Source organism: Perna viridis, chromosome 1 (assembly GCF_037379345.1).
Source record: "Perna viridis isolate PV_CMFRI_1.1 ecotype Kerala chromosome 1, ASM3737934v1, whole genome shotgun sequence".
NCBI lineage: Eukaryota > Metazoa > Mollusca > Bivalvia > Mytilida > Mytilidae > Perna > Perna viridis.
Window position 1 is genome coordinate 35,283,711 of NC_142445.1, and position 15,284 is coordinate 35,298,994.

Below are 15,284 nucleotides of genomic sequence, written 5' to 3' on the forward strand. Positions count from 1 at the left end.
ATTATACCTTAAGCGATATTGATTTCATGTATATTTATATTCTTTATATTTTTTGACAGAACTGGAAAATATATGTATGCCAATGCAACAGTGTTAATGTTGACTTGAAATGTAACGAGAATGGATATGGCGAATATGTCAAGGAACAATCAAACCGGATGAAAAATATCAGCTTTATTATGCATGCATACGTGAATTTGAATTTGATGCTGCACGACACTCAAGTATTTTGAACTAAGCAAACAAATATTTAAATTTGTTTTTGATTTAATAAAGAAAGATAATTTATATGTCGCATTGAAATCAAGAGTGAACTGAATCCGTATTTATGCCCAATTTTGGACAAGAATATTATAGACGGGCTGGGACGGGATCATTTTCATAAAAAATTTCCTTTACAAGTGTCTAGCCAATTTTAAGTTCTTTGTGTAACATCTAATAACATTTCTTACGGAAATTTCGTTGTAACCCCTTTGGAACCCCGTGGCGACGAGCCTTGATGGTCTGGTTGACTTGCAAATAAGTCGTATTTGCATTTAATGAGCTGCTAGTTCTGATATTCTAGTATTATATGCCTTTACAAAGGACAATAAACATATTTGATGTGGAATCTGTTTTGGGTTTATTGAAGTAGATATATACCCGAGTATTCGCATTTAAATTAGATACAAAATCAATGAGTAGTCTGTTAACCAACCAGTATTGTTAAGCATTATATTCATATAATTCCTCTTAAGGAGGGGGTAAACATTCATGACACTATGAATATATGAATACATTGAAACCAGTTCAAGCGATAAGCCTTTTGTGAACTTTGTTTTTCCTATATATTTATTTGTGTGTGTGTGTGTGTGTGTGTGTGTGTGTGTGTGTGTGTGTTAGAGATTTCAAAGTTCACTAAAGTCTTTCATGCCCTCTTATCAACATATCATATTTCGCATTGATGGCTTAAGTGATCGTTCAAGATCGCCCGATTGCTTGTGTGATTTTCTCGTTCCCCATACCATTTCATGACCTTTCCTCATTAAAATATAATCATTACCATCAAAACACCTTCTTACACATATCTTACACAATTTTTCATATGGGCTTTAGTTTTCACGAATGAAATTCGAATTAAAAGAATTTTTAATATGTCTTAATTTGGTGTATCAATGAAAAATACAAAGAAGGGAATTCAGTTTGTATCAATATCATAAGTGGATATGATTTCTTGAGGAAAGTATCCCTTCTAAAAATTTCTAGATCCGATAGTGCTCAACTATAGGGAAGATAAGTTAAATTGTTGAAGAAAAACAAGTTTTTATTATATCCTTGTTATTTCTTCAGTGTTTTTAATACGATTGATTGATTGATTGGTTGATTTAAATCTGCTGTGATAAAACCTATTGTAATCTAGAGAAATTCTCGCCAAAATTTCAAATGCTTATATCTCAAAATCAAGCACACTGACCTATCTTTTTTTTCTTATATTGTACTAGCATGAAAGATCTTAAAGATTTCACAACCTTATGAAATCCTTGCTATTCTTAAATAGACCAGCGAACATATAATGATTATCACAACATTTTCCTACCCTCCCCCCCCAAAAAAAAACAAACAAAACAAACAAAACAAACCTTTAATTAGAAAATGGGTTTGCTTATAACAACTTTTACCACATCAAACAAATCTTGCACATTGAGTTCACCGAGATCATTGAAGGATAATATTTCAAACCTCTTTGATAATATCTTTTTGTTACTGTGAAATACCCTCAGGTATATTTAAAACCCCTGTAATGAAATATGTAGTTCTAGTCGGTAATAGTAAGCAGAATTATTGGTATTCTTGGAAGTACGTATAAAACCACCCTTTTTGAACCATGATTGGGGAAAATAAGTTTATAGCAATACTCACATGTGAAAAAGATATTAACACTATAAGTTGGACTGAAACATTAACAGGAGGAATGCATTGAGCCTTTATTGTGGACCATAAATAATACTAAAGGCAAGCTTTTTACTTATAATTTTAGATATTTATCATGATGATGTTTGAATGTTTTGTTATCTCTTACATAGGAAAGTACACGAACAACGCGGCGAGTTTTGTTTTTTGCAGGAAAATAACTGACTGACTTTTCGATACGTTTGCTTCATTGTTAGCTTTAGAGACCCTTAAGGTAGCTTATTTTATGTCTGTTTTCTTTTTTGTGTGTGTTTGTTAATATTGCATCTGCTGTCTTAGCTTTACCTTGGTCATGTGTCTACGACATTATGGATATCGCCGATCGTTAATATATACTGTAGATATTTTTTCCTGTTTCACTATACAAATATATCCCTTTCGAGAATAATACTATGAGGCATTTTATAAACTGTTAAACTGATCCCGAATTTGTATTAACTCTCAAAGAATATTGTTGTAATTTGTTTCTTTCAGAAAGGTTTGCCAATAATAAAATTGACACAAGATGAAAACCGTACTAATTCTCGGAGTTTTATTCGGCTGGCTCGATGTTTTATACTCACAAGGTACCTGTTGACATTTGTCTTAGGATACTAGTAGATCAATCATTCCGCAGACATGTACCAGATATCAGTTGTACTATGTATCATGCAGCTATCGCTAGCTAAATGAGATGTGATTTTAGCTTTTAAACCGTGAATATTCTTCCAACGCAGGAATTTGAGAATAGGTATAGATATCGTGTATAACTTGAAAAAAAGCTATGATCATGATGAAATCCCTGCGTCCCAAGAAACCGTAAAGAAATTTTATGGAAAAAAGTAGACAATGAACATTGGCATTACGTGATAAAGAATTTGTTGAAGTTTCATCGAATTTAATTCAGCATTTTTAGAGGGGTTTCGGATTAGAACTACGGACGTTGACCAACGGACAAACTGACAGACCGACGGGCAGTTGGGGATATAGTAAGGGGCGGATTAACGCGGCGCATGGCAGGTTGTGCACCCTTTTGCCAAATGCGGAGGATAATAGCAATGATTAATGTGCAAAATCTTTTTTTAACAAATTACCAAAACTTGTTTTGACCCGAACACTTTAATTAAGTAGGGAAAAAGATATCCTTCCCCAAACGGCGACCTGCACTAAATTCTAAGTCCACTCTTGAACAACTCTACAATGGAAGAAAGGAGAAAGTGAATAACTTTTCAAAAAGCCATGAATATTTTTTCACTAGATAGGTTATATTTCATATATGTACAATAACAGCAGAAGATTCTCATCCATGCCTGGACCTTCACTTTGCATATTCTTATTTCAAGTATTTTTGATTGACATAATGATACAGTTATTGTTTTGATTTTACCAGTCTTTCACTATTTTCAGTTAACTTATCATTGAATGGCACTACATCACAAAGTTCGCAATATGATAAACACGATTCGACATTGGCAGTAATTGGTGGACCGACTCACGAATGGGATTCAGTCTCATGCTCTGCGACACATGATCAATCTGTACGCCATGCATGGTGGATGTTGACGTTTCCATCTGAAACTGTCTATATTTCATACGTTGTTATTTACTACAGAAGCATCAGTAATTTTTTCTTTAAAACAATGGCGGGTCAAAGGGTCGATCATCTTTTGTGGGAAAAGATGTTAATATGGCGCATAACTTCGGTACAAATGGGCACATGTTAGACTGAACACACCTTTTAAAGATTTTTTTAATATTTCTTATCATTATTCTATAATATATTTTTATATATATTATAAATATTATTTTTGGATCGAAAATTTTCCTTAAAGTTTATTAATTTCTGGATGGATCCGCTCCTGTAAACTATTATTATCATTAAAAATATTGATTTTATGAATTGATAGAGCAGAGAAATAATACCACAATTTCTTGATGTTAAAATGCTGCCAGAGTGATTGATGTATAATGTAAAAGATGATCGCGTTATATATGACTTAAGTGTTGTAGAGTGGTTAAGATTTGATTATTTAACTGTGTTACTTGGGTAAACAGAGGTCACTCGTGTCTATAAGGGAGAGTAAGTAAATATTTCATATATGAGAGGGATGCATTTATATATAAATATGACTTTTTAAATTATTTTCACAGCTCCAGATCGACTGGCAGGGTATTACCTTTATGTCACAAACAACTCAATATCATCATCTGCTACAAGTCCACCCTCAGGACATTTGTGCCATCATCATGACGGCGATCAGCTTCCCAATATTCTTCAAAACGAGACTTGTAATACCTTAGGCAAACGTGTTATAATATACAACGAAAGGAAATCCGGAGTGTCGTATCCGAAAAATTACAGCATAGATGCTATACTTGAACTATGTGATGTGCAAATACATGGTATGTTTTATTTATAGAAACTGCAGTTGTTAAATTTATTTTGTAAAATGAGAATCTACCTCATCAAAGTACTCATGTACTGCATCAATTTATACCAAATGAAAAACAATTCATAACTCAATAATGTGATTACAATTGTCCGGGTTGTTTCTGTCCTTTTAAACTATAAATGAAAATGATTTATTTAAAATAGATTCGTGTATAATAAAGAGACTATAAAATCATTTAGAAAACAAATTAATCACCACAACTACATGTAAGTCTGTCAAAGATAAATTGCCGAATTAGTTCAGTGAATGATGTATTGTTCATTTTTCAATGATTTAAATCTCGGGATGTCAATTATTATCTACTATTTTAATTATTAAATATACATGTTCAAGATTGAATTGCGCCTCAATAATTCCTGGTTCGAACTAAAGTCAGTATCTAGGACATTCCTCGTTGAAATGTTCCTATTCATCATTTAAATTATGCATTTAACATAGCTTTGAAATTTCGCATAAAAGCATGTGCCAAGTTTTGAAGAAAAAAAATATTTTAAAACTTCTATATTTCACCAAAAAAAATTTAAAGACTCAAATTTAGATATTCCTGATCCTAAGTGTATTATGCAGGGCAAGCGGGCAATGGTTTCCATAAAATAACTGTCATTTCTTCATGTTGTAATAACTTATGATAGTTTATGTGTAGTCTAGCTTAAAACCAACATTAATAATCATAAAATATTAAATTTATATAAAATCTGTAGATTTATTAAAAAAAATTATGTTTACGCTTATGTTGTTTGCAATATATATTAGCATTAACATGTTTTATTAAACAATGGACCATGCCTATGGGAAGATCACTGTATTAAAAAGTATTTAGCAAAGTGTCAGGGATTGACTATTCACATAAGTGAAATTGTAAATGAAAATGACTTGTCTAGTAATGCCCTAGATTTAAACTTTAGTGGATTCTTGAAGTATATATACTCTTAACACAATAGAAACGTCTTTTCTTTATTGTTTTTACTTTTTAAAGGCTGCTATAAAAGTTTGTGGGGAGAAAATTGCAGTTTACCTTGTCCAGAATACTGTATCGACCAACACTGTCATCCGTCATCTGGAGCGTGTATTTGGGGGTGTCAACGTAGCAATTGCCTAGATAGCATGTGTACACCAGTAGGCTACTGTACTTACGGATGTCGTTCTGGGTTTGCAGGTCAAACATGTGACAATTGTAAGTAATTGTTTTGTCTTGAGTGTATCTTGATTTTTGTAGAGAGGTCATATCGTCAAAATATAAAACGTTTTTTAAACAGACTTTTATGTAATTTGAGATATATTCCAATTAAATGCATTTTTAAGTTTTAGTCGGTCGATTACTGGAGAAAACAAAGAATCAAAACTATTGCTTTATGTTTGCCTTAATTATTTAATTATGTATGTGTTATTTATTTTCATAATTGCTAAGGCATTTTGTGTGTTTGCATATGCCATTTTTACAGCCGTTCCAAACTTTCAAAACAATTAATAATTAGTAAGTACTGCGTTATATGCTAGAAAATTTATAAACAACATTATTTTAATATCAAATGTTAAATATAATATTAGATCAAATATAAATATTGAATTCAAAATAAAACAGTTATACAGGTCATCTCGTTTAATATCTCCATTTCTGTTTCAATTCCCTATCCCTTATACAATGTATACCATACACCATAGATTTTACCCCTCCCCAAATACAACGCCCGTGTCTTAAAGTTAACCCTAGATCAGGTACAGAAAAAAGAGTGATTGTATTGTTTCAGTTGACTGTAACACAATGCACTTAGTATATTCAACATGTTTAAATCTTTTTGTGGTATTTTTACCTATGATGTGCAACTCAAGAACGGCTACAACAAATCAGAAATAGCCAAAATATGATGCATGAAATACACGAAACAAAGGCGAAATTGTTTTATTCCAGAAGTAGTTGGATTCCTAGATAATGAGTACAATAACTAAAAAAAAATAAAGATTGACGTCTATCAAAGCTGACCGAATGTTATACAGGAATTCTATTTTGAATGAGAAGTTAAGATAATTAATCACTTTGCTGTAATAATTTTAATTTAAAACAGCTGGTCCAAAAAAAAGATAGAAATATGAACTAAGTATTTTATTATAATAATGAATCAAATCTTTACAATCTTCACAAAATGAAAAACTTTCCATAAGAAGACGCAAATTTACGGAAAGAGTTTAAAATAAGTTGATATTGAATTTATCACTGTTACATACATATTTCTATAAGATAACATAGCGACATATGCCACATTACTGAAAACAGAAAATCAGCCTGTCAACTTTATAAACGATGGAAACAAAGGTCCTACATCATGTGTCCAACTCTCCGCCAAGGCTCCATTTGTTCAGATAGAATTTGGCGAATCCTACGGTATAGTTTCAATTATCATTACATTCAAAGGTGAGAACATTTTTTTCCATGTTATAAGTTTGCATTGTTTATTCTTTTGTTTACAATCATTTAATTCGTTTATTAATAAATAGACATGCACAAGAGCTACTTTATTTTTCTAATTATGTGTTGGAATAGAATAGGATTGCATTCATTGATATAATGTTTCTCTGCGGTTTCATACAGGAACATATTTGAGTGTTCCCCAAACGTCCGTGTCAAAAATCTCAAATATTGACCACAGTTACATCATAAGAAACTATATATTGGGGAAAATCTTTAATTTCGGTTAACTAAGGGATTTCAAGCAAAATTGAACGATTTCTAATGGTGAATTTAAGGACACTTAGGAAAAGACGAGCGAAATTATTATTATATCTGTGTAGAAATCTTGTCATAGTGTTGAAATTGATATATTTTACCGGAAATTTATTGTGTTGTTAAAAAATTTTTTTTCAATATATTTTTAGGCAATTACAGCTTTAGCAACTATACTATTACAATATTAAATGCTGAAAGGGATGTTGCTGAAATAACCTTTTCAACAAGTAACAACTTTTCTCAACTATCAGATCCTTTTCTAGCGCATATTCATGAAATGGAATCCTTAGTTATCGGTCGCTATATTAAATTAAGGACTATATTCTCCGATGATGATTTAGACATCTGTGAAATCGAAGTTACAGGTAGGATTCTGTTTTTGTCGAAAAGTATTTGCAATCAAAGACATTATCCGTATTGTTCATGATGTTTTAATGATATATATTATTTGTTTCAAATACAAGACATTCAGATTTACATGAATATATAAAAAACATCTTATTAAAAATTATATGCTTTGGTTGGAAAGTGTAATCAAGGGAACCAAGATTATAGCGGTAATCAAAAGAATGCAATCCAGGGACAAAGACCGGACATGGAAAACAGACATACACAACAAAGAACATAAAGTGACTAAAATCATACATACAAAGTAACAAAAGCAAATGAGCAACTCGGACTCCACTAAAAACTGGGAGCATGAACCAGGTGCACCAGTAGGGTAAGCAGCATCCTCTGCTTTTCTAGAAACACCCGCCGAGTTGCTCATAAAAAGTTAAGTCCGGGGTAGACAAACGAGGAAAGGAAAACTATGAACCGTTGAATAAATCAGTTTTCATGGTGCAGATGGATACACCATAACGATCCATGAGTTCATGGTGACGACCATAAAACTTCTGTAGTGATGACTTCAATCTTGTAGCAACATAACCCAGTTCCAGAAGCCTCTTTAATAAGAGTTCTAGCGTGATACAAAACGTCTGTGTAGTTTCGGCAAGCTCTGACATAACGTATAAGTTGTGATATGAACACTCCATACGCAGGTGCTGATCGGATGTTGCGACAGATGAAAGGAAAGTTGACAAATTTCAAGCCTTAAATATTAGGCAGAAAGTTTTTCTGCCTAAAAGGTATTACGCAAGTAGTTCATCTTAGAGAGTGGTATTACTGTGTCATTATAAAATTAAATGGGACATATTGGTCTTTCAAGAATATATCCACTAAGTATATTTGAATATATAGCACAAAGATATACATCTGTTGACTTACTTACAGGATGTCCTCTTGGATTGCAAGGTCAACTTTGTAAGAAACATTGTCCAGAGAATTGTGATGGACCATGTGACCCTCGTGATGGCAGATGCTTGTCAGGCTGTAAAGGGACTTATAAAGGATGGAACTGTAGTGAAAGTATATTGTTCTGCTTTGATGATTTCAAAATTGCAAATTTTCTTTTGTTTTGTTCATTTTGTTTTATTTCTAGTTTGTATTTGTTGCTTTACAACTTCTGCTTCGATAGCAGGCGGTATATATTGGTCCAGTTTATTTAAGGCACTGAAGAAGGTCATTTGTTGACTGAAAATTTTGCTCATTATTTATTTTATTATAGTGTATTAACATCTTTATCGGTATCGTTGTACAATCCTTTATATATATATAGTTTCGTCGGTTACTTTCCTTTTGTGAATATTCCTTTGAGAAACGCTTCAAGATTTGCTTCAACTGTCCAGCACGTAGAATGTAGTCAAGTCTGTAATTGAACTTTATAATCATGAAAATAAAATTTACTCATTTAATTATTGATGTTTTCAAGCATGTACTATTGGTTTGTATGGAGATCAATGTGACAAATTTTGCCCAGCTAATTGCAATGGTGCATGTCATCCAGAAACAGGGAAGTGTGTTTATGGATGCATACAGTCATATGTAGGATTTACATGTAGTGAAGGTATGTCATAAATGTACTTGAATTTGTTACTAAGAAAAAATACCTTTAATATATATACTATTGATTTGTTGTGTATCTTTAATTTGATCCTCTATCCTACATAATAACACCTAGATGAACTGTCCCGTACTACCATACACCGTGTACTCAGTTACAGCCCTAGATTAATCCTACGAGGAGGAATGATCCGTCCAGCGAAAGCTATATTTTTATATAGCCTAGCTGGCCGAATGGTCTTGGCCGTTGCACTTGGTGCAGGCGGTGTTGCCAAAGATGTCACAGTGGTACGAGTTCGAGTCCCGCGGAGGAACAATTCATCTAGGTGTTGTAATGTAGGATAAAGGATCAAATGAACGATACATGTCACAACAAATCAATATTATACAAACGTCTCAGAATGTGACGACTGTATTCGCTACACTGCTTCATCGGATCAAACTGATAAAGGGAAGATAATGTAAACTTAAAAAAGGGTCTGAAAAATTCCCAACGATGTTAGAACTGTCAAATTTGCGAAGCAAATGTTTAGTCGTTCCCTACACGGGACTCGAATTCGTACCACTGTGACATCTATGGCAACACCGCCCGCACAGTGGTACGAGTTCGAGTCCCGCGGAGGGAACGACTAAAAAATTTGACGTATCGTTAATTTGATCCTCTATCCTACATAACAACACCCAGATGAACTATCCTGTACTACCATACATCTTGTATTAAGTTCCACCTGTAGATTAACCCTACCAGGAGGAATAACCCGACCAGCGAAAGCGATATTTTATATAGCCTAGCTGGTCGTGTGGTCTAGGGCACTGGACTTTGTGCAGGTGATGTTGTCGTAGATGTCACAGTGGAACGAGTTCGAGTCCCGCGGAGGGAACGACAAATAATTTGTATCGGTTGGATTGATGTATTGCAGGCAAAAGTATAAGCTAAAAAGTTTTGAATTTCATCGAAGCATGGTTTTAAATAGCTTAGTGGATTTAGTAGACAAAAACCCTTTACCCAGGAATAATGTATATTATAAGATGATTTTTTGAAGTAATAGTGGAAAATATGGATGACATTTTCGGATTTTTAGCAGGGTAGACTGACCAATCTTTAGTAACAAATGCTTTATATATCTTTTTTTAATTGATACTTCTTTATACAGCAAGAGAAAAAAAGTGTAACTACTAACTTTTCAAAATGTCTAATATATAACCATTTAATTACAGGATGTTTGCCAGGAAAGTACGGGACATTTTGCAACCTGACTTGCCCTGGGAATTGTGATGGTCAATGTGATAGAAAAAGTGGAGCATGTTTAGTGATATGTGAAGGTTCTTATTGCGCTGATGCAGGTAATTAATCGATATCTAATTAAAATATGTATCCTTTCAGTATAGAAATGCAGCTTTGCTACATTTTCACATGAGCCTTTGACTACTGAAACGTCATGGATATAGTGTCATTCCCAAGGATTGTAACTATGTCTGTCGGTTTTGTCATCGGAACAAGGTTATTTTTGCACTTTTTTATCTGATTTTGGCAATGAAACGTCCAGTGCTGTCTTAGCGATTCTTCATATTGATATTAGATGGAACATTAATTTGAATATCAGTGTATTGATTGATTTTGAATGTTAAATAACAAACATTTGCAATATCAAAATTTCTTTTAAAACTTGTATTCGTGTATAGTAAAGAAAATGAAACTATCAGCGTATTACATATCTCTATGTGTAGTATTGTTAGTTCCGAAAATCACAGCTTTCAAGTCCTAAAGATTTCATAATAAATTTTAAAAAATGAAGGTCATACTGCACTAACAAATAGTTTATTTCATTAACTGAAGGGTCATCGGTCGTCCCAATAGTGATTGGAGTTACTGTTGGTGTTGTAGTCATTGGTGCTGTCATTATAGGTGTCTGTGTCATTTACAGAAGGTATGTCTCGAATATAGTAATGATATTGTGTTTTACTTTTATTGGTGGCCGAAATATAACATGAATGAAATGTTAAATAAATGGCTAATTAAATAAATGCATGAAACAACAAATACATTTCTATGTATTTGAACAACTTACTTGCATCTGTTACACTGCTGTTTTATTCTGATTATATAGTTTTCGTCTTTGCTTTCTCCTATTTTTGTCCTTATTATCCCAATTTGTTTTTGTATTATAATTCAGATATTAATTTATTTTTCTATATTTTTCAATCTAATAATAGCAGTTATTTAGAAGAATTAATTTTCATACATATTTTTGTAAAGGCTAAAATTTGATTTATGAATGAAGGTTGGTTACTTTTCTCGAATGTTGCAGAATTAAGAAAAATATTTACAAACTGTAATAAATGCACTCTGGAATATAAGAAAGACATCACATTCGTATACATATTAAATCAGGCAATATCAGTGTTATTAAGTGGCTGTTTTCATGTAAAGTCTGCATACAGTTCCAGGCAGTCGTATTGGGTCGAGGTTGGCTGTGTATGCACGAGGCAACGCAAAGGGTTTATACAGATTATCTAGGCTCAATACGACTGTCCGAAGACCTAATACAAGTTTAATGTGAAGATACCCATTTAATGACACCTTTATTAACAAATTGACTGGAAACTGAAGTTAAAACGATATAAAAAATCACTGCAAGAATGTTAATACATTAAATGATGTATTTCTATTGTATTTCAAGTGTTATCTGTTAATAACATCGCATATTAGCTATAGGTCTTGGTTAAGGATGAACAATTGATAAACATAAATGTGTTTTATCAGAGCTCGGAATGTAACAATCTTGGTCATTTTTTCAGTGAATAAATCTTTATACTACTGGATGTAGAGTCATAGTTGATAGACACAATAATGCTTTATTAATGCTCGGAATGTAAAAGTCCTTTTTATTGGTATTATATTTTGTTTGGTTTATTTCGGTTGGTAAATCCTTGAACAACCGAACGTAAGGTCATGTAAATTACCCAAATTGTTATTTCGCCTTTTATTCCGGTAGCATTTCACTTTCCGACGTATAAACCAAGAACGTTAAGCTTAACTATTTGCGTATTAGTAACGATTTTGTTTTACAGAGCTATATCTATTACAACAATTTTTTAATTCTTATTGGGGCCATAGTTCTACTTTCATGTCTTGAAAGCTGATAAAAGCGGTAAATAACCATTAGTATTTCAATTCAAGAATTAATGATTTTGTTTATTTCAGACGAACGTCACCTCTACCAAATATAAAATACAATGATGGCACTCTATCAACAACTTACACTAATACATTCAGAAACGCAAGAACCCAGGACATCTATACTGGTACATTAAAAAACATTGAGTCCTCAGCACAAGAGACTCCTACTGGTACATCTATGAACTCCGGTGGAGCTCGAATTATAGGGGCATCGTATGAAGAACCGGCAGCAACAACCAGCGGTTTAGTGATAGATCTTCAACCGGAAAAACAGGGGGCTTATTATAACCAAGCACACGACCCAATTTATGATGAAGTGGAGACTGAAGTAAAGCACACTTCAATTAAACAAAGCAATGTTGGGGAATATGTCAAAATGGATGCAAAAGCTACCCTTAAATGAGAGAACCTTTTATACGTGGATTGAAAAGATAACTTTTGTAATACTGACATGTAATTTGTGTTTTATCAGGGTAATTCAGTATCGTTCGCCTAGATAAGTATACCCTGTAAAGGCTTTAAATATCTGTTCCTTGATTTTGATGTTTTATTAAACCACTACATACTCAACAGGTGGAGGTAGAAAGAAATACAATCATAAGAAATTGTGGCTAAATAAGCCTAACTATACAATATATTGTACCTAAGTACAACAAAGGCTGTACTTAAGAGTAAACACTCATTAAATATACAATCACTTAGATATAGTACCTAATATTAAATATAGTGTAACAGTCTTCATTGTACATTGGTTATTATGATCAAGTGATGCACAGGATATTCCATGTACATGGAGCCTTGTTTCTATTTTTTAATATATTTACGCAATGTTTCCATATATATGTATATTGACGCTATACTTCTAAATTTAGATTCGGATATAAACCGTTCCGTTCCATAAATACTCCTAGCCAATCAGGGAGGAAGCGCCGCAGACGAAGCAGACAAAAAGAAAATACATTATCTACATTTGTGATATATAAATTAAGGACTTTCACTCAGTCAATACGTTATATATGGACCTGTTAGATTATATTGACTTCGTTAAAAGTCCATAGTTGATAAATACGTGACTAAAATATACATTTGTAGAAAATGTAACTAATAAATCTACCAAGTCAACTGATCCTAGCCTATATATTCTAAAATCTAAAAAAATATACCTAAAAGTGCATAGATCAGATGAAATATTAACAATTATAACACAAAAATATGATAAAAAAAAGTTTGAGAAAAATAAGCTGTTTTGGGTTTTATGTGTCAGGTGATCACTACAATTTTTAAGTTCAAAAGATAACATTTACCAAAAAGGAGTAAAACAATACTTTCATGAAAAATACTTTATAGTACATGGTTGTCCGAAATCTAAAATACTAAAAATACAACGAATAAGGAAATACCGAGAGCCTGAGCATACGGGTGTGGTGTTAAAATTTACTTTTGCCTGCCATGATGTGTTAACGACCGGTTAAAACAATGTGAAAATGCGTAATAATAACATATTCAATATATTGAAATTCATATATGTCAATAAAATATTTATCTATGCTTTATCCCAGCATACATAATGTGTAAAAACATGTTAGAAGAAAATAAATGTATCAGTTCAACATTCTATATCATATCGTTTTTTCATAGGAAACACACATTTGCTGGTCAAAACAACTTAGCAATCAACTAATATACATATTATACACCAAAACCAGATGGAATATATGAACTTACTTTGTGGGGACTATCAATTTTCCAAATTTAAGTTAGCTAACATATGCATGACAATTCAAAATATAAACGAAGCGGATCTAAGGAAAAGGGAAGGCAACAGCAAATTACATTTGATAGAATATACGCACTGACAATAAGTATTGGGTGCTTCAACTGCGAACCTCCTTTGACAAAGGAACGTGTGTATATCAAATAACTTAACCAAGTATCAAAATATGAAGAATGAAAAGAAAATCATACTTCCATCCTGATTTTTATGTAGACATTTTAGTTTCTGTATTGATATCAACGTATTTTAACGACTTTTATCTAGGAAAATAGATAAACACTTTTGAATTAATTAAAATACTACGTTGTTGTTACTATATAAAGAGGTAACTATAATTACTGTAGACATTGTTCACAAACGGATACCCCAACATGTTATTAATATACAAAATAAATATACATAGTAGAATTGTCTTTTTGATTTTCTTTATTTCGGGTAAGTGTGATCACCCAAATTCTCAATTCGTCAAGTCAAACGACTAGGACTATGTACATTTGTATAGTTAACCAAAAAAAAAAAAAAAAAAGAAAAGAAAGAACTTAATATACTAAACAAACCAAAGCAAAACCAACCAAAATAGTTATACAAAAGATAAATACTTTTGGATATAATGTTTCACATAATTTTAACATTTTTTCTTCACTTAAAGTGATTTAATCAAAAGAATTAAACCCAAGGACAAAGACCAGACATGTAACAAAAGTAAAAGATTTTTTTTTCATACGGATTAGAAAAGCGCTATGCGATATACAATTGGATGAAAGCATACAATAAGTATAATCATGCCAATAACCATTTACTCATACCATAATATACACCCCAAAGCCAATTTATTAAATACATATAAAAGTGTTAAATTTTGATGTCCTCGCTGGCATGGTCACATGTTTCAGCACTAAAAAAATCACACTGAAGCGATGCATCTCCTTGTCTGGTGTCGATTACTAGTAAAAGATATTTAAATACCTTAATGCACACCAAGATGAGCACATTGTAGGCGTGTCAGTTAACATTGTTCGATATATGTTTGCTATGAAGGTGGGTACTTTAGATGCTTGATGCGTCTTCTTCATTCTTGATCTCTTTTTCTCCGTCTAACTCACCCAGCAATGCTAATTCAAGTAAGATCATATCTTATAAATTATATCCTGAAATAATTTGTCGGAGTACAGAGGATGAAAAAGATATCAAATGAATTGTCACGACTGACAATTATTGTGAGATAAAAGAAAATAAAGAGTTCTTTTTGAAATATAGATGTTGAATAAGACAGATATCTTG

The 15,284-nt window shown here is 32.3% G+C and overlaps 1 protein-coding gene across 3 annotated transcripts; it reads left to right on the forward strand.

The window, feature by feature from the left end:
• The first annotated feature begins 1,765 nt into the window (after window positions 1–1,765).
• Window positions 1,766–13,846, forward strand: LOC148628521 (uncharacterized). 3 transcript variants are annotated; one of them, XM_088588940.1, is made up of 12 exons: window positions 1,767–1,992; window positions 2,425–2,516; window positions 3,337–3,549; window positions 4,081–4,332; window positions 5,359–5,556; window positions 6,619–6,792; window positions 7,254–7,469; window positions 8,380–8,514; window positions 8,918–9,052; window positions 10,267–10,392; window positions 10,886–10,976; window positions 12,254–13,846. In XM_088588940.1, exons 2-12 carry the CDS (start codon window positions 2,456–2,458, stop codon window positions 12,630–12,632), a joined length of 1,980 nt encoding a protein of 659 aa, XP_088445066.1. In that variant the 5' UTR covers window positions 1,767–1,992; window positions 2,425–2,455; the 3' UTR covers window positions 12,633–13,846. The 3 variants fall into 3 exon arrangements, with proteins under 3 accessions (XP_088445075.1, XP_088445066.1, XP_088445083.1); XM_088588957.1 differs by having other exon boundaries at window positions 1,768–1,992; window positions 2,425–2,680; XM_088588949.1 differs by lacking the exon at window positions 6,619–6,792 and having other exon boundaries at window positions 1,766–1,992.
• Window positions 13,847–15,284: the final 1,438 nt, after the last annotated feature.